We start from the raw sequence: 19,339 nt of genomic DNA on the forward strand, positions 1-19,339 counted from the left end.
TGAATTATCTCGGGAGGGCAGTAGCTTCAGTAATACAAGTCAACTGTACACAGCCCCATCCCCGAAGGAAGCAGGAGAACTAGTGAGCCGCCAGTGTTTATTTTTGGATGTAACAGTGGGATCAGTGGCTTGCTGCTTGTGCAGTTCGGGATGCTCCAACATTGCCCAAAGAAAGAGGCAGCTGGTAGACATCCTTCCGAGTGCCTTTTCTGGCTGCAGAACCATCTTTGCGTCGAAGGTCTCTCCGTGACTATGTTCCGCTCCATTGTCCGCAATTCTTTGTCCAGCCCCATCGTCGGAGCTGACCACAACTGAGTGCTGGTCGCAAACCTGGCCTGTGCCTTTGAGGCCATTGCTCCAACTAGTCAAATTGTGGCTATTTATGCCCCACATACAATTTGCGTTTGGATTGTTCAATTACAGATTGCAGTTGTGGTAGTAGATAAGAGCAGTGCAATGGCCAAGGCTCCACGAGCACACAGTGAAGTACTTATAGGGAGCACAGCGCGTTTACAATCTCCTTTCTGTTGCAACGTCCTGCTTTCCTGGCCTCTTGCAGGATAGCGACCTTTACATCTAACTCCAATAATTCCCACTCAAAGTGGGCAGGGGAGATAGGCTCATTACTCTGTTGGGCCAGTGGCACTCGCTGCTCCCAACCCGCATCTTAAAAAACAATTCATGCTGGAAGATGGAGTAATTGCTCACAGATCAGTGCTGACTATTCCCTACAGGGGAGCAAAGTCCCAACACCACTTTTAGCAGCTCCCAAAAGGCCAGGTGCTTGCCCAGCCGAGATTAAAAAGATCTGTTCGACCAATGCGACACGATTTTTGTGTGGTACAGGTGATTCTGGGAAAAATAAACAGCTCTTCAACGCATTTGTTTGCTCGCGCTCCACACAAAGGCACCTGCGCAAGCACAACACGTTAATTTGATCTGTGTCCCAAAACAGCCGCAACATTAAAAACACTAAGCCTTTTACTGCAATTTATTAGCTGCTTAATCAACATATACACTAATAGATTAAATGTAACCAGTGCTATCAGTAGGACCTACTGGGGTGCAGCTCACAGCTGGCCTGGAGTGGGACTGCGATGTTCAAATGCAAACTGAGCCTGCCCCTTTTAAGACCATTGCTGCAGTTAGACCAATCTAAGTTAGTGTAGCTATTTATACCCCATTGACATTTCAGGCTCCAGGACAGTAAGCTTTCTCCTTCAAAATAAAAGTCACATCTGTAACAATGTGATGTCTGGCGTGTGTTGCTATTTATATAACTATCAACAGATGAGAACACACACACTTGAGACAATGCGGTATTAAAATGTCCCCACATACTTCCCAGGACTAGATTGTTAAAATTACACACATTGTTGCATCAAACTAGTGCCAAGCTTGGACGTTTTATTTAATAGACAGAGGTTTATTTCAAATACAAAATGTAAGTAAAAAAAAATTCACCAGCCAAGGTTCATACTGGATTTGATTTATAACGAATCAGTAAATTGGCACACAGCGCACATATCTCGATCATTTGTTTGAGAAAGGGGAGCCTTAGATCCAGATGTCGCACGTCCCACTTTTGAGTTGATGGCAAGACATCTCTTGTGATAGTAATTTGCCCACAGAAAATCACACCTGCCACCAGCGACAGAGCCATAACCACCAGCATTTTATACCAGTGAGTTTCTCCCCATTCTGGAATACACTCGGATTGGAAGGACAAGATTGATATTAATGCTGCTGGCTGGGGTTTCAAAGTTCAATTAACATGAGCATTTCTGACACTTCCCCGAAATCCCTAATGAGAACATACTGGCTCCTTTGAACACGCAGCCATGTTGCTCCACAGGAGACAGGATGCATAGTAAACATGATAGCTTAATGTACTCAAACGATGCTGAATACTGTGGTCCTGCCAGCCGAGTTCTACCAATAAACCGATTTCTGCCACGCTACACAACAGCCTAATGCCCCCAATGACATTTTATCGACCCCGCACCCCTCAGGAGCTGCTGCTGGTTCACACCGCCATTGTGGGGGAGGGGGGGGGCAGTTAGGTCCATTTCTCAGCATCAATCCCTGCTGGAAAGAGAGTGTGAACGAGAACAGGATCAGGCTGGGGAATGCAGGCTGCCTGCACGCGTGCAGAGGTGCTGGGTATTGTCAGTGGTGAGGGGTAATGGTGGAGGGACTGTATCCTCCTTAGCAAATGTCAGCACTACCCGGGGTGGGGTGGGAGTCATACACCACAGGTCAATCAGCAATAAAGGGGAAAGAAAGGTTTACGTTTCATTCTTCAGCAGAGGCAATAATCTTTCTGTCCACTTCAGATTGCCCCACGACACATTTGCTGCTTTGACGACAGATTAACATTTTAAAAACAATGTTTTTTAAACAATTCGTGACATTTACTAATTTTCTCTATCCTACCATCTCAAAGCAGCGCTATCAAAAAGAAAAACAAAAGCTACAAAAATGCTGGTAATCTACAAAAAGAAACAGACAGCGTCAGAAAGAAGCGACAGGTTAACGGTTCTGGAGTAGACCCTTCACCCCTGCTGCCCCCCGCGAAACATTGACCCCCTCTCTCCTTACAAGATTCTGCATCCAGCTGTGCATTTGTAGTTTTTGTGCTGAGGGATTATGATGGTTGTGTGGGGGGGGGGGTGGTTTTATGACAATAACCGTTTGGCCCAAGCTCCCTGCTGGTTCAGAGGAGGACCTTGCTTTGCTCGCAGTGATCAGTCAAACCGCAAATACCCCAACAAGACAAAAAAGTAAGCGTTCTAGCACATAATACTCAGAGCTCAGCACAAAGGCTCAATTATGGCTCTATCAATCTGTAACAGGGGTTGTCAAATGGTGGAAAGCAGCAGTCAGCAGTGAGTGGTGATTTTGTACACTGCTTAGCAATGTGTTTATGAATGGCAATATTCCAAGGAGACATCAATACAACCAGCACCCCCTCCGCAAAGAAATCACCACGGGATATAGTCCCTGGATTGAGTCTCCTCCAGTCCTCTACATTCCTACAACTACAGGGTAAAATAAAAAAGAGTTCTATATTTCTCCGATGGTTGGATCGCCATGCATGAGGCTCACGCTGCCATGAAATCCTCTAGCTTTTTTTTAAAAAAACTAATCAGTTGTCCCAAAAGAGACAGTGGTTCCCGTTGATTCCATGTCATTCGACGAGCAAATCAAAGCGCTCTGCGTCTTCAAAACTTGCATTCATCTGAGCAGCCCACTTGTCCAGTGCTGACTTCTGTAAAACAGGGGGGTGAATCACATCAGGCAGAGAGCTGGTAAACATCAAGCAGAGCCTTTAGCTGCCCTCTTTGTGACTCAACGCACGTACCTGGGTGCTCAATTTTGAGCTATGTGTCACAATCCTGACCAGCAGGATGTTGAGCAGGTCTGGACAACAAAACAGGCACATCTTGTTCCTAACTGCAAGGACGACACGCACTACTCAGCATTAACTTGTCCCAGTTCAGGACATCTTAAACTAGCTGTTACCATTACTGTTCATCCGAAAAAAAAAGATACTTAAAAACATAGAACAGAAAGAGGTGAGGATCAGCACTGTGGATTGTACTTCAGTAAAGTATAACAGTAAAATTACTGTATGATGCTTGGATTGTGCAAGGTGGGAATAGTGGTCAGAGTAATGTGAGGTGGACGGATTAACATCACAAATGTGTCATATCACACATTCAAGGTGAATTCTACCCCCCTCCTTAATTAGATCCCCTTTAAAAATATGACTTTGGGTCAGTGCAAAATTATAGCACGCTTATGAAATGATATAAAATGTACAAGGGCGGAGACGGAAGCACGTGCTCAGGAGTAAACAGAGAGTCTTCTCATTGCCCAAGACATGTTCTAACTGTGGAATTCTCAAAAACTGAAATCACTGCAGTTGTACAGCAGGAATCTGACAGTGAAATGCCACAGACAGGACACGACATCAGGACTTAGGAAAACATTAAAGCCACCCTTCTATTTTGAGACCTGCTGAGAGTTTGGCCAGATTTGTGACTTGGGTGGTAAAGTTTGGATGCGAATTCTACTTACAGGGATGGCAATGTGTGCAATAAACCTGTGGCACTTTTGTACTGTAGCAGTATAGCCAACAGATGTAGGAGCATTCCCCTGTCAGCTGCACTGCATGGCATCAATGTAACTGACCCCACACCCCCTCCTATACTTGAGAACTGACAGCATTGGGGACCACTGTATGTATGGGTCTATGGATGGGTGACAGTTTCAGGAAATGAAGTGCGAAACGCTGATTCTCCCTCCCACTGATGCAGTAACTGGGATCCCACACACTGCAGGAGCCCCAGCCCAACTGGCTTTAGAATATAAAGTGAATGGGAAAGAGCAGCTAATAAGGGCAGCCTCCCCAGAAAAGACCCGCATATTTTCAGCACCTTTCACAACCTCAGGACACTCCAAAGAGCCTTTCAGCCAATGAAGTGCTTTTGAAGTGCAATCACTGCTGTAATGTCGGAAATGGGGCAGCCAATTTGGGCACAGCAAGATCCCACAACGTGATAATGACCCGATAGTCTGCATTTTTCAGCGATGTTGATGGAGGGATAAATATCGGCCAGAACACCAGGGAGAACTCCCTTACTCTTCTTCGATATAGTGCCACGGGGTCTTTTACATCACCCGAAAGATGGCACCTCTGACAGTGCAGCACTCCTTCAGTACTGGCACTGAGCGTAAACCTAGATTATGGAGCTCAAGTCTCTGGAGTGGGGCTCGAGCTAATGAACTTCTGACGAGACAGAGGGGGAGATACACCCACTGAGTCATGGCTGACAGCAGCCTTGGAGGAACAGAAGGAAGCAGTAAGATGACTAATGGGTGTGGTTCAGTCTTACCTCGATCTGGGGGAATTTCCGTTTCTTCTTCTTCTCCTTGGCGATGGTAACGCCAGGGATATTAACATCCCGGGTGGCGAGGGAGGCAGTCGTGCGGGTGGCCTGTGCCCGCAACTCTGCGCACTTCTCCTTGGAGGTCAAAGGTTTCACTGGCGAGATGCTCAACAGGGCCTCACTAGCCAAGAGTCTCTCAAAGCCAAAGAAGGACCTGCGCGCTGGCACTGGTTGGTTTGGTGTGGACGTGTCAGAGGCATCACTCGACGAGCACGGTGATTCCCCGTAGCTGCACCCGGCTGTGCTCGGGCTCCTGTTCAAGGCATGGATTCCAAAGGGGCTCAGGCGGCTGTACGAACGCCGTACCTTCTGGGACATTGCTGTGCTTCTGTCCACCGGTAGGGTGGGCACCGTGTCCGGGGAGTCGCCAGTCTCCTTCGGAGAAGGGGTCACGGTGGTAGATGTCGAGGGAAAGGTGGAGCCCCAACCCGCCTCAGCACCGAGCACGCTCCCTACCTGAACCGAGCCTTCGCAAATATTTTCTTTCATGGTCTTGGGGGAAATCTGTAAAACAGAAAAGAGTTTCACATCAACTGAATTACATCCTATAGTATTCAAGTGGCTTTCACTTGCACAACAATCGTGTAAAACTCTTGATATTTAGGAACAGGAGGTGGGGGCCATTCAGCCCCTCCAGACTGTTCCACCATTCAGTTAGATTTTGCCCAATCCTCACCTCAGCCCAACTTTGTCCCATATCACTCAATAGCCGTACCCAACAAAAATGTATCAATCTCAGTCTCGACAGCTCCAGCCGTTTCCATAGCATCCACCGCCTTTTTGCAGGGGCCGGCAGTGGGGGGGGGGGGGGTGCGGTGCTTGGGGCCAGGGGGAGGTGAATAAGTTAATTCTGATTTCACTCCTGAACAGCCTGGCTCGAATTTTTAAGGTTTTGCCCCCTAGTTCGAGATTGCCCCACACCAGAGGAAGTAGTTTCTCTGTGCCGACCGTACCAAATCCCTTTATCATTTTAAAGACCTCAATTGTATCACTCTTCAATTGATTAGGTCTGATACAGACAAAATTAATTCCTGCATTGCTATTAATTTTAATTATATACACAGGTCATATATTTTACATACCAGTTAGCCTATTAAGGGAGAACTGCACAACATACGCTACAAATATTAATTTGCATCACCTGAATCTAGCTCCTTGCAAACATGAATTGGACAATCTGCTGCGCAGTGATTTGCTCCTGTTTAAATACTGGCTTTCTTGACTGAATCTGAAATCCTAAGGCAGCAACTCACAGCACACACTCCGTGTTGAAATCATGGCACAAGTCAACAGTCTCAGTTATATCCACTGTCTAACGGCACTTGACAAAGTACAAGCCAGTAGACCATAGGATAACACAGCACAGAAGGCAGCCATTCGGCCCATCGAGTCTGTGCTGGCTCTTTCAAAGAGCAATCCAGTTAGTCCCACACCCCCGCAAATTTTTTTCTCCTTCAGATATTTATCCAATTCCCTTTTGCAGGCTACTATTGAATCTGTCTCCACTGCCCTATCAGACAGCACATTCCAAATCCTAACCACTCATGTTAAAAAATATTTATGTCGCCTCTGGTTCTTCCATCAATCACCTTAAATCTGTGCCCTTTGATTATTGACACTTCAAACCTCCACATTTTCCCTTCAACCTCTCTGACAGATCTCAAGCAGCGGGCGAAATGGACGACCTGCTCCCGATGCCAGTCAGTTGCGATGAGAAAAACTCATGCCTCATAATAATCCCTCATAAGAATCAACTCCAAATGTTGGTTTTATTTGAATAACGTTCTGAATACTTTGCTAAAGCACTCTCCGGGCTGGCTAGTCAGCCTGGTTGTCAAGCAATCTTTAGGTCAGTCTCAGAGGATCTCCTCAGAAGTGAGTCAGTATGTATACTTACTCGAGGGCTGCGCCTTGGTGCTGCAATGATAGATTTGGAAAGCTGGATAAGGCAACGAGGGAGAAATTAGGTTAGTGTCAAGTCGAGGCATTATTTCAATAAACCTATTGAAAAAAACAACAGCAGGCCATTCAGGCAGTCACCCCTCCCCTACAAAAACCCTACACTGTCCACTCCAAAAGGCAACGGGCAGCCTTCTGATATTTTGCCCGAATGCTCATCACTACTGTGAGTTGGGCAGTACTTTGTTTAAGGCTCCCGGACAGGTTTGGGCATTGCCCCCCAGTCTTTGCTCAACTTCTCTTAACTCCAAATCCTCCAAGAATTTCCTCTTGCTCCTTACAGTGTGGAAATCCAACACTGACTGCAATGTCATAAGAGCGAAATACCGTGGATGCTGGAACTCTGAAATGAGGCCAGAAAGTGCTGGAAATACTCAGCAGGTCTGGCAGCATCTGCGTACAGAGAAACAGAGTTAATGTTTCAGGTCTGTGACCCTTCATCAGAACTGGAAAAAGTTAGAAATGTAACAGTCTTTGAGCAAATGAAAGGCAGGGGGGTGGGGGGGGCGGGGGGGAAGAAAAAGACATTAAATGACAGATGTCATGGAACAGAATGCAAACGTAGCACTAAACTGGTTGTAGTGAAAGACGAAGCATGAGTCCAGAAAGAGCGCTAACAGCAAAGTAATGAACAGCTCCGTACGAAAGCAAGATCATGAAAGAGTTTAAGACTAGCACAGGGTGAAAAAATAAACATAAAAATGGGCTCACGGTTTTAAATTATTGAATTCAATATTGAGCCCAGAAGGCTGTAGAGTACCTAATTGGAAGATGGAGTGCTGTTTCTCGAGCTCGCGTTGAGCTTCATTGGAACACTGTGGCAGGCCAAGGACAGAAATGTGGGCGTAAGAGCAGGGTGGTGAATTAAAATGACAAGCAACCTGAAGCTCGGGGTCATGCCTGCAGACTGAGTGGAGGTGTTCGGCAAAGCGATCACCCAGTCTGCGTTTGGTCTCCCCAATGTCGAGGAGACCGCATAGAGAGCGATGAATACAGTACACTAAATTGAAAGAAGTACAAGTAAATCGCTGCTTCGCCTGGGAGGGAGGGTTGGGGCCTTGGATGGTGAGGGGAGAGGAGGTAAAAGGACAGGTATTACATTTCCTCTGATGGAATGGGAAGATGCAATGGGAAGGGGACGAGGTGTCAGGGTGATAGAGGACTGGACTAGGGTGTTGTGGAGGGACTCTACCTCATTTATTCATCCCCAGGTCTCAAATCTGTGGAAGTTCTCCCCCTCCCTCCTACAATCTTCAGGTTTTTAAAACCCAAGACTGACATTGTCTAATCACTGCTTCCTGATCAACCTCTGCTGCCCTCAGACTCTGTACTCTTCAAGACTCAGTGGCGTTCTGCACGTGTCTTTCTCTGCTGTTTCTCAATGATTTCACCAAACATTCTTTGAGGAGAAAAAAAAAAGCATATGGGTTACTTGTGTTTATAAATAGACATAGAATATCAAGCAAAAAGACCACACTAGAACTTTATAAATCAGCTGGAGTATTGCGGACAATTCCATGTATCGCACTTCAGGAAAAATATAGAGGCCTCGGAAAGGGAATAGAGGAGGTTTACTAGGATATTTCCAGCAATGAGGGACTTCAGTTATGAGCAGAGATCTGAAAAGTCAGGACAGTTCTCCTTCGAAGAGAAGAAGAGGTGACCAAAAAGGTTTTGATAGAGAGAAAATCTATTCCCTCGGGGAGTGGGTCAGTAACTGGAGGCCAGAGATTTAAAATAATTGGCAAACGATCTAGAGGGGAGATGAGGAGAAATATTTTCACTCAGAATTGTCGGGATCCGGAACGCTCGACTTGAAAAGATGGCAGAAGCTGATTCGATAATTAATTTAAAGAAAAAAAGAGTTCGATGGGTCCTTCAGGATGAGGAACTTACAGGGGTACAAATAAAGTGGGGCACTGGGGCGGGGGAAGGTGTGGTATGGGACAAAGCATGACTGCTGTTTTAAAGGGCTAGCACAGACACGATGGCAGAATAGCCACACAAGTTTTTGACTGTTCAAAATAGCTCCATAACTGCACTCTTCACTCGCTTGTCTGCCGTTTCGTTCTGCTGAGAGGAAAGGCTGAACTAGTCTCTCACAAACTGAGGTCCGAGTCCTACTTTTCGGTTCGGTCGAGGCTCGCCTGAAACCCGCTTTGGTTAAACAGTGAAGGGGGTCAGAGGGAAAAAAAAAATCACATTAGTTCTGAGGCAGCTGCTCGCTCGCCTCCCAACAGGAATTGGAACATTCGCCACTTACCACGTTTTTCTGGGGTTCGATCTTTTTTAAAACAATTGAACGTTTGGCAACAGGAACCTGTTGAACAATAAAGAACCTGGGTCAGCAGCCAGAGTGCAAGATGAAAGGCTCAGGAAGCCTGTCCCTTTTCACAGACTAAAAGCCAGCCATATCCCTCAGTCATGTCACACTCCGCAAACACATCCAACACACAAACTGTCTGCTCCATCAGCCTGCCCCAGTCACTTGTTCCACAAGTGTTACCCTTTGGAAAAAATATTCAGCCTGATCTCCCTTATTGTAAAGATTTTTGACTTATGCACTCTGATATCAACTATTTACCACAGTGAACAAGGTGCCTGGAGCAGTTTTGTTAATTCTCTTCCTATCGAAACTTTAGTTCAATCATCTCTAAAGTCTCCACTTTCTAAGAAAAAACCCAACTTCAATAACTTAAATTCCGTGTCATCTTCAACCCTCGCCTCTGGAGCTCTTTGCAATATTCTTATAATTAGGCAGATGTAACCCAGGAATCACTCCACAAATCACTCCAGTACTCACCGAGCTTTCCTTATTCCCTGTCGCTGACAATCGATCAGATTTCCTCCTTGTTGGTGGACATAAATCTAAAGAAAAAGAAGAGTTAAAGTAATGATTCTAGCCTCTTGTTGCCTAAGGAAACAGAATATGCCTCCAGATGACTGGTGTTGTGGGTCAGGTATATTTATACAGGATGGTCCCATTGGCTATAATGGGTTTTCCACACAGCTTATGCATTCTGCTCATCCACTTTTACACCACACTTCAGCTCAGTTCCTGATCTAAACGTCATCACTCAATTGTCAGAGAGTCAGTGCTCACTCGAATTGTAAAAAAGCCAAGCTGCACAGCTGCAAATTTGCACTTCCAAGATTAGGGGGACAGGTCTGTCACTGTATAACACTGGGGAACCCCCTCTCCCACACGCCCCCACCATTCAACCCCCCCACCCCCCCGCCTGCATCCTCTTCACACTCCCACCCTCCTCCCCTCCCCTCCCCCCCATCTCCCTCTCCTACTTCACCCCCCAACTTCTCCTCCTCCCTCTCCATCCCCAACCTCCCCCCACTCCTTCACCACCAACCTCCACCCCCTCCAGGCAGTGGCCAGGGGGGGGAGGGGCAGGGGAGCGAGTGTACCAATATTTACAGGCGGGGGTAGGGGAGCGAGTGTACGAGTGTACCAATGTTCACAGGGGGAGGGGAGCGAGTGTACCAATGTTAACAGGCAAGGGAGGGGAGCAAGTGTACCAATGTTTGCAGGGGAGGGGAGGGAGTTTACCAATGTTTGCAGGGGAGGGGAGCGAGGGTACCAATGTTCACAGGGGAGGGGAGCGAGTGTACCAATGTTCACAGGCAGGGGAGGGGAGCGAATGTACCAATGTTTGCAGGGGAGGGAGTTTACCAATGTTAACAAGCGGAGGGGAGCGAGTGTACCAACATTTACAGGCAGTGGGGAGGCAGTGTACTCATGTTTACAGGTGGGGAGGTGGGGGTGGGAAGGAAGGGGAGGGAGTGTACCAATGTTTACAGGCAGGTGTGGGGAGGGAGTGTACCAATGTTTACAGGCGGTGGCGGAGGGGAGGGAGTGTACCAATGTTAACAAGCGGAGGGGAGCGAGTGTACCAACATTTACAGGCAGTGGGGAGGCAGTGTACTCATGTTTACAGGTGGGGAGGTGGGGGTGGGAAGGAAGGGGAGGGAGTGTACCAATGTTTACAGGCAGGTGTGGGGAGGGAGTGTACCAATGTTTACAGGCGGCGGCGGAGGGGAGGGAGTGTACCAATGTTAACAAGCGGAGGGGAGCGAGTGTACCAACATTTACAGGCAGTGGGGAGGCAGTGTACTCATGTTTACAGGTGGGGAGGTGGGGGTGGGAAGGAAGGAAGGGGAGGGAGTGTACCAATGTTTACAGGCGGTGGCAGAGGGGAGGGAGTGTACCAATGTTTACAGGTTGGGGGGGGAAGGGAGGGAGTGTACCAACATTTACAGGTGGAGAAGGGGTGGGAGGGAGTGTAATGTTTACAGGTGGCAGGGGGAGGAGAAGGGGAGGGAGTGTACCAATCTATGCAGGGGGGCGAGGGGAGGGAGTGTACCAATGTTTGTGGGGGGGGCGAGGGGAGGGAGTGAGGGAGTGTACCAATGTTTGCGGGGGGGGGAAGGGGAGGGAGTGAGGGAGTGTACCAATGTTTGCGGGGGGTGAGGGGAGGGAGTGTACCAATGTTTGCGGGAGGGGGTGCGAGGGGAGGGTGTGTACCAATGTTTGCGGGGGAGGGAGTGTACGAATGTTTGCGGGGGAGGGAGGAGAGGGAGTGTACCAATGTTTGCGGGGGGTGAGGGGAGGGAGTGTACCAATGTTTGTGGGAGGGAGGTGCGAGGGGAGGGAGTGTACCAATGTTTGCGGGGGGTGAGGGGAGGGAGTGTACCAATGTTTGCGGGGGGTGAGGGGAGGGAGTGTACCAATGTTTGCGGGGGGTGAGGGGAGGGAGTGTACCAATGTTTGCGGGGGGTGAGGGGAGGGAGTGTACCAATGTTTGCGGGGGGTGAGGGGAGGGAGTGTACCAATGTTTGCGGGGGGTGAGGGGAGGGAGTGTACCAATGTTTGCGGGAGGGGGTGCGAGGGGAGGGTGTGTACTATTGTTTGCGGGGGGTGAGGGGAGGGAGTGTACGAATGTTTGCGGGGGGGGTGCGAGGGGAGGGAGTGTACCAATGTTTGCGGGAGGGTGCGAGGGGAGGGAGTGTACCAATGTTTGCGGGAGGGTGCGAGGGGAGGGAGTGTACCAATGTTTGCGGGGGGGGGGTGCGAGGGGAGGGAGTGTACCAATGTTTGCGGGAGGGAGTGTACCAATGTTTGCGGGGGGTGAGTGTACCAATGTTTGCGGGAGGGTGCGAGGGGAGGGAGTGTACCAATGTTTGCGGGGGGGGGGGGTGCGAGGGGAGGGAGTGTACCAATGTTTGCGGGGGGGGGGTGCGAGGGGAGGGAGTGTACCAATGTTTACGGGCGGGGGGAGAGGAGGGAGTGTACCAATGTTTACGGGCGGGGGGAGGGGAGGGAGTGTACCAACGTTCGCGGGGGGAGGGGAGCGAGTGTACCAATGTTTACAGGGGGTGCAGTGCATGGAGATTGACAGTGGGGCGGGGGAGATACACAAGCAGCGGGATTGAGCTCGGATGGTCGCAAGTGGATGCAGAGTCCCAGTGGAATGCACTCCCTCCTCACTCACCTTGAGCCCGGGTCGGGCCCTGACTCCCTCCGCCCGCCTCCTGCTCCTCCATCTCTCCGCCAGCTGCCGATGGCCACCACCGCGCGCGTACCAACAGCAACCGCCTTCAAAAAAAAATCCGCCGCCACGGCCTCGGATTGGACAAGTGCGAGCGCCTCAATCCTGATTGGATCCCCTTCACCTATGCCCGCCGCCTCGGATTGGACAAGTGCGAGCGCTTCAATCCTCATTGGCCCTCCCTTCACCCAGGCGCGCCGGCTCTGGTTGGCCGTTTATAAACCAACGGTGGCCGATTGGCTCGTGCTCCACGTTTCCGCCCCTCACGCTTCCGATTAGCCGTACCTGGAACAGCCCTCGATGCCGATTGGATGGAAGGGCATCAGAATTCCGATTGGGTCAGGGTCAGCGCTCGATGTTGATTGGTCAAACCGCTTGTTAATGACGCATTCCGGTTGGTTGGTTGGGAGGCATTGCCCTGCCCATTGGCTGGCGTGCTGGCCCGACCCCGCACCACCCCCCCACCCAACCACGTTATTTAAAGGGCCAGGCGCCCCTTCTTTCCCGCTTTAGACTCAGATAGGGTAAGGGGTAGAGTATGATGGAGAATACCTGATCTTTCCTGCACGCCCGAAGTCTCGCCCCTTCCGCACAGTGCCCCTGCGGTGGCTGTGGTGGGGAAGAGACGGTTGCCCACCTGCTTCTGGAATGTGTCTTTGCAAAGCAGGTGTGGAAAGAGATGCAGTGGTTTTTGTCGAGGTTCATCCCAAGCAGCTCTGTAACACAGGAGTCTGTTACCAGGGACGCACACCAAGATAAACATCAACTGCTGCTGGAGGACTATCAATTCGGTGAAAGACGCCCTTTGGTCTGCCCGAAACTTGCTGGTTTTCCAGCGCAAAGAGTTGTCCACGACCGAATGTTGCAGACTGGCACATTCCAAGGTCCAGGACTACGTGCTGAGGGACGCACTAAAGCTCGGGGCAGCCGCAGCAAAGGCTCAATGGGGAAAGACCACAGTGTAAGGTCCCCCCACCAAGCTGAACCGAGGGGCTGGATCTATGGGAAACCCCTCGAACTGTATTGGGAAAAATTTCATTTGCTGTAAAATGTAAAAATGGAATTGGCATGACAAATGTGAAATGGAAGGGTTGTGAGACAACTCATGATTGTAATGAAGCAAACGGACCTCCTTTGCACTGTTTGTATTTTTTGACTTGGTGCTGTTTGAAACTGGTAATGTAATTTTTACAGATTTTTATGAATAAAGAATATTTTGGAATTTAAAAAAAAATGATGAAGAATACCTGCCTTGTATCTGGTGTTGGTCTTTTCACCTAAGAAAGAATATATATGCCTGGACGGGTGGAATGCAACTGACCTATGAGTAGAGATTGAGTAGTCTGGGCCAGCTTCCCTGGAGTTTAGTCAAATGAGAGGTGATCTCATCTAAAAGAATTAGAGAGGTTGAGGGGCTGTTTTCCCCAGTTGGAGAGTCTGAACTAGATGGTTATAGTCTTAGGATAAGGGGTCGGCCATTTAGGGCTGAGGTGAGAAATGCCTTCACTCAGAGGGTTGTGAATGTTTGGAATTCCCTACCTCAGAGGGCTGCGGATGCTCAGTCATTGAGCATATTCAAGATGGAGAGCAATAGATTTTTTGGGGGGGGGGGGCCTTAAGGAAATCAAGGGATTGGATGGGAAAGTGGAGTTGAAGTCAAAGATCTGCCATGATCTTAATGAATGGCGGAGCAGGCTTGAGGGAACCCCCATAACCTACTCCTACTCCTGTGTCTTGCGTTCAGGTGGATGTTAAAGATCCCACAGTGCTGCAAGAAGCAACATAGGAATTTCTCCAGGTGTCCTAGCTAACACTTTTCTCTCAGCAAACACCAGGAAACACAGAATCAGAGGGCGCTTGTCCTCACTGCTGATTGTGGGATCTTGCTGTACTCGGATTGGGCAACTGCATTTGCCTGCACAATAAGTGACAGCACTTCAAAAGTGATAGATCACTTGTGAAGTGGTCTGGGTTATCAAGGATGTGAACCAGCTGCTTTATGAATTCCAATTCTTTCCTTCCTGCCATCAGTAAATCAAATATGAGGAATCATATGCCCTATCCCTGTAGAGTGGGGAAAAAGGGAGCAATACAATCTGAAATCGCGATATATTAATGCTTCCAGTTTCATCAAAACCAAGGTATGCTGCAGTGTCCTACATTTTCTGCCCGTACATCTCTCTCTTGTATGTCCCTCATTCATATTTCTCCTTTCTTCTCTGTTTCTGTCTCTCTGTCTGCTTTCTTTTTAATTTTTCTCTGCCTCTTTTCCTCTCGCTGTCAAAAAGCCTTGACCTCAAACAGTATTTCTCTACAGCTGTCCATCTGAATGCAGGTGATCCTGAAATCTCTGCTATAGATCAAGGAACTTGCTTTGGCCTGATTTAACGTTCAGCATTTTCTCTCAGTTTACAACTCCTTTACTACAGTGCAATGTGGTCGAAATGATGATGATTATCAGAGAGTGTTACACCCTGATGAAATACAAATATGAAACTTTGATTCCTCTTTGCAGATGCAGAGAGAGTAGCTTGTTTGGACTCATGATGACCAGAGTTGATAACAGGTCATTGACCTGAAACATTAACTGTCCGTTTTCCTCTCTCTCCACATATGATGTTTGAACTGATGGAGTGTTTCCTGTATTTTCTGGTTTTATTCCAGATTTTATTCCTAAAATTATATGCATGATGTGGGCGACTCTGGCAAAACCAGCATTTATTGCCCAACTCTAGTTGCCCTGAGATGGTCATGGGGCTTCTCCTTGAACTACTGAAGTCCGTACAGTGAAGGTGCTCCGATAGTGCTATTAGGTCACGGGTTCAAGGTCATTGCTCAGCAATGATGAAGGAACAGCCATTTATATTTATAAGGCACCTGTAATGTCATAAAATATCCCAAGGTGTGTAATAAAGTGAAACTTGACACAGAGCCACATAAGGAGCAATTAGGACAGGTGACCAAAAGTTTGATTAAAGAGCAAGGTTTTAAGGAGCTTCTTGAAGGAGGAAAGCCAGATGGCGGTGTAAGGAGGGTAGTCCAGAGCTTGGGGCCTAGGCAACTGAAGGCACGGCTGCCAATGGTGGAGCGATTAAAATTGGGGATGCCCAGAATTGGAGCAGCGCAGAGATCTCGGAGGGATGCCGGGCTGGAGGAAGTTACAGTGAGGCCATGGATGGGTTTTCAAAGCAAGGATGAGAATATTAATAAAGGAATGAACAACCCTGACATTGCTGCCATTGTCCACCTGAATGGGAGAGAAGGTTTTATTGGTTTGGAGTGTCACAGTGAGGATTTGCTGCAGCCTGGGTTGAGGGGAGGAGAGTAGGAACCATTGTTTGGGGCTCCTTGTTCTGCCGGAAGCACGGAGGCGGACGGGCCGGTGACGTCATCAATCCGCGCCGGGACCCGGAAGAGACGTGGCAACGGCCGAGTGATCGGAAGAGGCGGCGGAGGCAGAGTGGGTGAGGCCTTGGAGCTCCAGTCTTCGGCCGGCGGCCATGGGTCTGTGTAAATGCCCCAAGCGCCGGGTGACCACCCTCTTTTGCTATGAACACCGAGTCAATGTGTGTGAGCACTGCCTCATCTCCCGGCACTACAAGGTAGGAGAGCCCGGGGCCTGTGGCAGGCTCGACAGGGCAGTACACTGGGAATATACTATAAATAATCAATGCACTGAGAGACTGGGTTATATACACTGTATAAATAATCAATACACAGAGAGACTGGGTTATATACACTGTATAAATAATCAATACACGGAGAGACTGGGTTATATACACTGTATAAATAATCAATACACAGAGAGACTGGGTTATATACACTGTATAAATAATCAATACACAGAGAGACTGGGTTATATACACTGTATAAATAATCAATACACTGAGAGACTGGGTTATATACACTGTATAAATAATCAATACACGGAGAGACTGGGTTATATACACTGTATAAATAATCAATACACAGAGAGACTGGGTTATATACACTGTATAAATAATCAATACACTGAGAGACTGGGTTATATACACTGTATAAATAATCAATACACAGAGAGACTGGGTTATATACACTGTATAAATAATCAATACACGGAGAGACTGGGTTATATACACTGTATAAATAATCAATACACGGAGAGACTGGGTTATATACACTGTATAAATAATCAATACACGGAGAGACTGGGTTATATACACTGTATAAATAATCAATACACAGAGAGACTGGGTTATATACACTGTATAAATAATCAATACACAGAGAGACTGGGTTATATACACTGTATAAATAATCAATACACGGAGAGACTGGGTTATATACACTGTATAAATAATCAATACACGGAGAGACTGGGTTATATACACTGTATAAATAATCAATACACGGAGAGACTGGGTTATATACACTGTATAAATAATCAATACACGGAGAGACTGGGTTATATACACTGTATAAATAATCAATACACGGAGAGACTGGGTTATATACACTGTATAAATAATCAATACACAGAGAGACTGGGTTATATACACTGTATAAATAATCAATACACAGAGAGACTGGGTTATATACACTGTATAAATAATCAATACACAGAGACTGGGTTATATACACTGTATAAATAATCAATACACAGAGAGACTGGGTTATATACACTGTATAAATAATCAATACACAGAGAGACTGGGTTATATACACTGTATAAATAATCAATACACTGAGAGACTGGGTTATATACACTGTATAAATAATCAATACACTGAGAGACTGGGTTATATACACTGTATAAATAATCAATACACAGAGAGACTGGGTTATATACACTGTATAAATAATCAATACACAGAGAGACTGGGTTATATACACTGTATAAATAATCAATACACTGAGACTGGGTTATATACACTGTATAAATAATCAATACACAGAGAGACTGGGTTATATACACTGTATAAATAATCAATACACAGAGAGACTGGGTTATATACACTATAAATAATCAATACACAGAGAGACTGGGTTATATACACTGAATAAATAATCAATACACTGAGAGACTGGGTTATATACACTGTATAAATAATCAATACACTGAGAGACTGGGTTATTTACACTGTATAAATAATCAATACACTGAGAGACTGGGTTATATACACTGTATAAATAATCAATACACAGAGAGACTGGGTTATATACACTGTATAAATAATCAATACACAGAGACTGGGTTATATACAGTGTATAAATAATCAATACACAGAGAGACTGGGTTATATACACTATAAATAATCAATACATAGAGAGACTGGGTTATATACACTGTATAAATAATCAATACACAGAGAGACTGGGTTATATACACTGTATAAATAATCAGTACACTGAGAGACTGGGTTAGAAACACTATAAAAAATCAGTGCACTGAGAGACTGGGTTATATACACTGTATAAATAATCAATACACTGAGAGACTGGGTTATATACACTGTATAAATAATCAATACACTGAGAGACTGGGTTATATACACTGTATAAATAATCAATACACAGAGAGACTGGGTTATATACACTGTATAAATAATCAATACACAGAGAGACTGGGTTATATACACTGTATAAATAATCAATACACAGAGAGACTGGGTTATATACACTGTATAAATAATCAATACACTGAGAGACTGGGTTATATACACTGTATAAATAATCAATACACTGAGACTGGGTTATATACACTGTATAAATAATCAATACACAGAGAGACTGGGTTATATCCACTGTATAAATAATCAATACACAGAGAGACTGGGTGATATACACTGAATAAATAATCAATACACTGAGAGACTGGGTTATATACACTGTATAAATAATCAATACACTGAGAGACTGGGTTATATACACTGTATAAATAATCAATACACTGAGACTGGGTTATATACACTGTATCAATAATCAATACACTGAGAGACTGGGTTATATACACTGTATAAATAATTAATACACAGAGAGACTGGGTTATATACACTGTATAAATAATCAATACACAGAGACTGGGTTATATACACTGTATAAATAATCAATACACTGAGACTGGGTTATATTCACTGTATAAATAATCAATACACAGAGAGACTGGGTTATATACACTGTATCAATAATCAATACACTGAGACTGGGTTATATACACTGTATAAATAATCAATACACTGAGAGACTGGGTTATATACACTGTATAAATAATCAATACACGGAGAGACTGGGTTATATACACTGTATAAATAATCAATACACTGAGAGACTGGGTTATATACACTGTATAAATAATCAATACACGGAGAGACTGGGTTATATACACTGTATCAATAATCAATACACTGAGACTGGGTTATATACACTGTATAAATAATCAATACACTGAGAGACTGGGTTATATACACTGTATAAATAATCAATACACAGAGACTGGGTTATATACACTGTATAAATAATCAATACACTGAGACTGGGTTATATTCACTGTATAAATAATCAATACACTGAGAGACTGGGTTATATACACTGTATAAATAATCAATACACGGAGAGACTGGGTTATATACACTGTATAAATAATCAATACACAGAGAGACTGGGTTATATACACTGTATAAATAATCAATACACTGAGACTGGGTTATATACACTGTCTAAATAATCAATACACAGAGAGACTGGGTTATATACACTGTATAAATAATCAATACACTGAGAGACTGGGTTATATACACTGTATCAATAATCAATACACTGAGAGACTGGGTTATATACACTGTATCAATAATCAATACACTGAGAGACTGGGTTATATACACTGTA

At 45.9% G+C, this 19,339-nt stretch overlaps 3 protein-coding genes across 4 annotated transcripts in view; 2 read left to right on the plus strand and 1 right to left on the minus strand.

Moving 5' to 3' along the window:
- Window positions 1-1,373: 1,373 nt before the first annotated feature.
- Window positions 1,374-12,542, minus strand: cdca5 (cell division cycle associated 5). The gene is made up of 6 exons (XM_068021899.1): window positions 12,419-12,542; window positions 9,718-9,782; window positions 9,178-9,234; window positions 6,853-6,894; window positions 4,902-5,459; window positions 1,374-3,271 (listed from the first exon to the last, which is right to left on the minus strand). Exons 1-6 carry the CDS (start codon window positions 12,468-12,470, stop codon window positions 3,191-3,193), a joined length of 855 nt encoding a protein of 284 aa, XP_067878000.1. The 5' UTR covers window positions 12,471-12,542; the 3' UTR covers window positions 1,374-3,190.
- A 3,330-nt stretch (window positions 12,543-15,872) lies between these two features.
- The window catches only part of zfpl1 (zinc finger protein-like 1), a 32,677-nt gene continuing 29,210 nt past the window's right edge, over window positions 15,873-19,339 (plus strand). For both annotated transcript variants that reach the window (XM_068021469.1, XM_068021468.1), the window contains exon 1: window positions 15,873-16,077. In XM_068021469.1, coding sequence (XP_067877570.1) covers window positions 15,976-16,077 — 102 coding nt within the window. In that variant the 5' untranslated portion in view covers window positions 15,873-15,975. The remainder of the gene's footprint in view (window positions 16,078-19,339) is intronic.
- The window catches only part of tm7sf2 (transmembrane 7 superfamily member 2), a 558,775-nt gene continuing 557,713 nt past the window's right edge, over window positions 18,278-19,339 (plus strand). Inside the window, exon 1 of the mRNA XM_068021462.1 lies at window positions 18,278-18,290. The gene's annotated coding sequence lies outside the window, so the exon portion shown is untranslated. The remainder of the gene's footprint in view (window positions 18,291-19,339) is intronic.

This window comes from Heterodontus francisci, chromosome 44 (assembly GCF_036365525.1).
Source record: "Heterodontus francisci isolate sHetFra1 chromosome 44, sHetFra1.hap1, whole genome shotgun sequence".
Classification (NCBI taxonomy): Eukaryota; Metazoa; Chordata; class Chondrichthyes; order Heterodontiformes; family Heterodontidae; genus Heterodontus; species Heterodontus francisci.

Coding starts and splice junctions, on each gene's coding strand:
- cdca5 (XM_068021899.1), bottom strand. CDS start 12,470: ATGGAGGAGCAGGAGGCGGGCGGAGGGAGTCAGGGCCCGACCCGGGCT. Junction 9,783..12,418: donor GGGCCCGACCCGGGCTCAAG/GTGAGTGAGGAG, acceptor CTTTTTCTTTAG/ATTTATGTCCACCAACAAGG. Junction 5,460..6,852: donor CACCAAGGCGCAGCCCTCGA/GTAAGTATACAT, acceptor TCTGTTTTACAG/ATTTCCCCCAAGACCATGAA.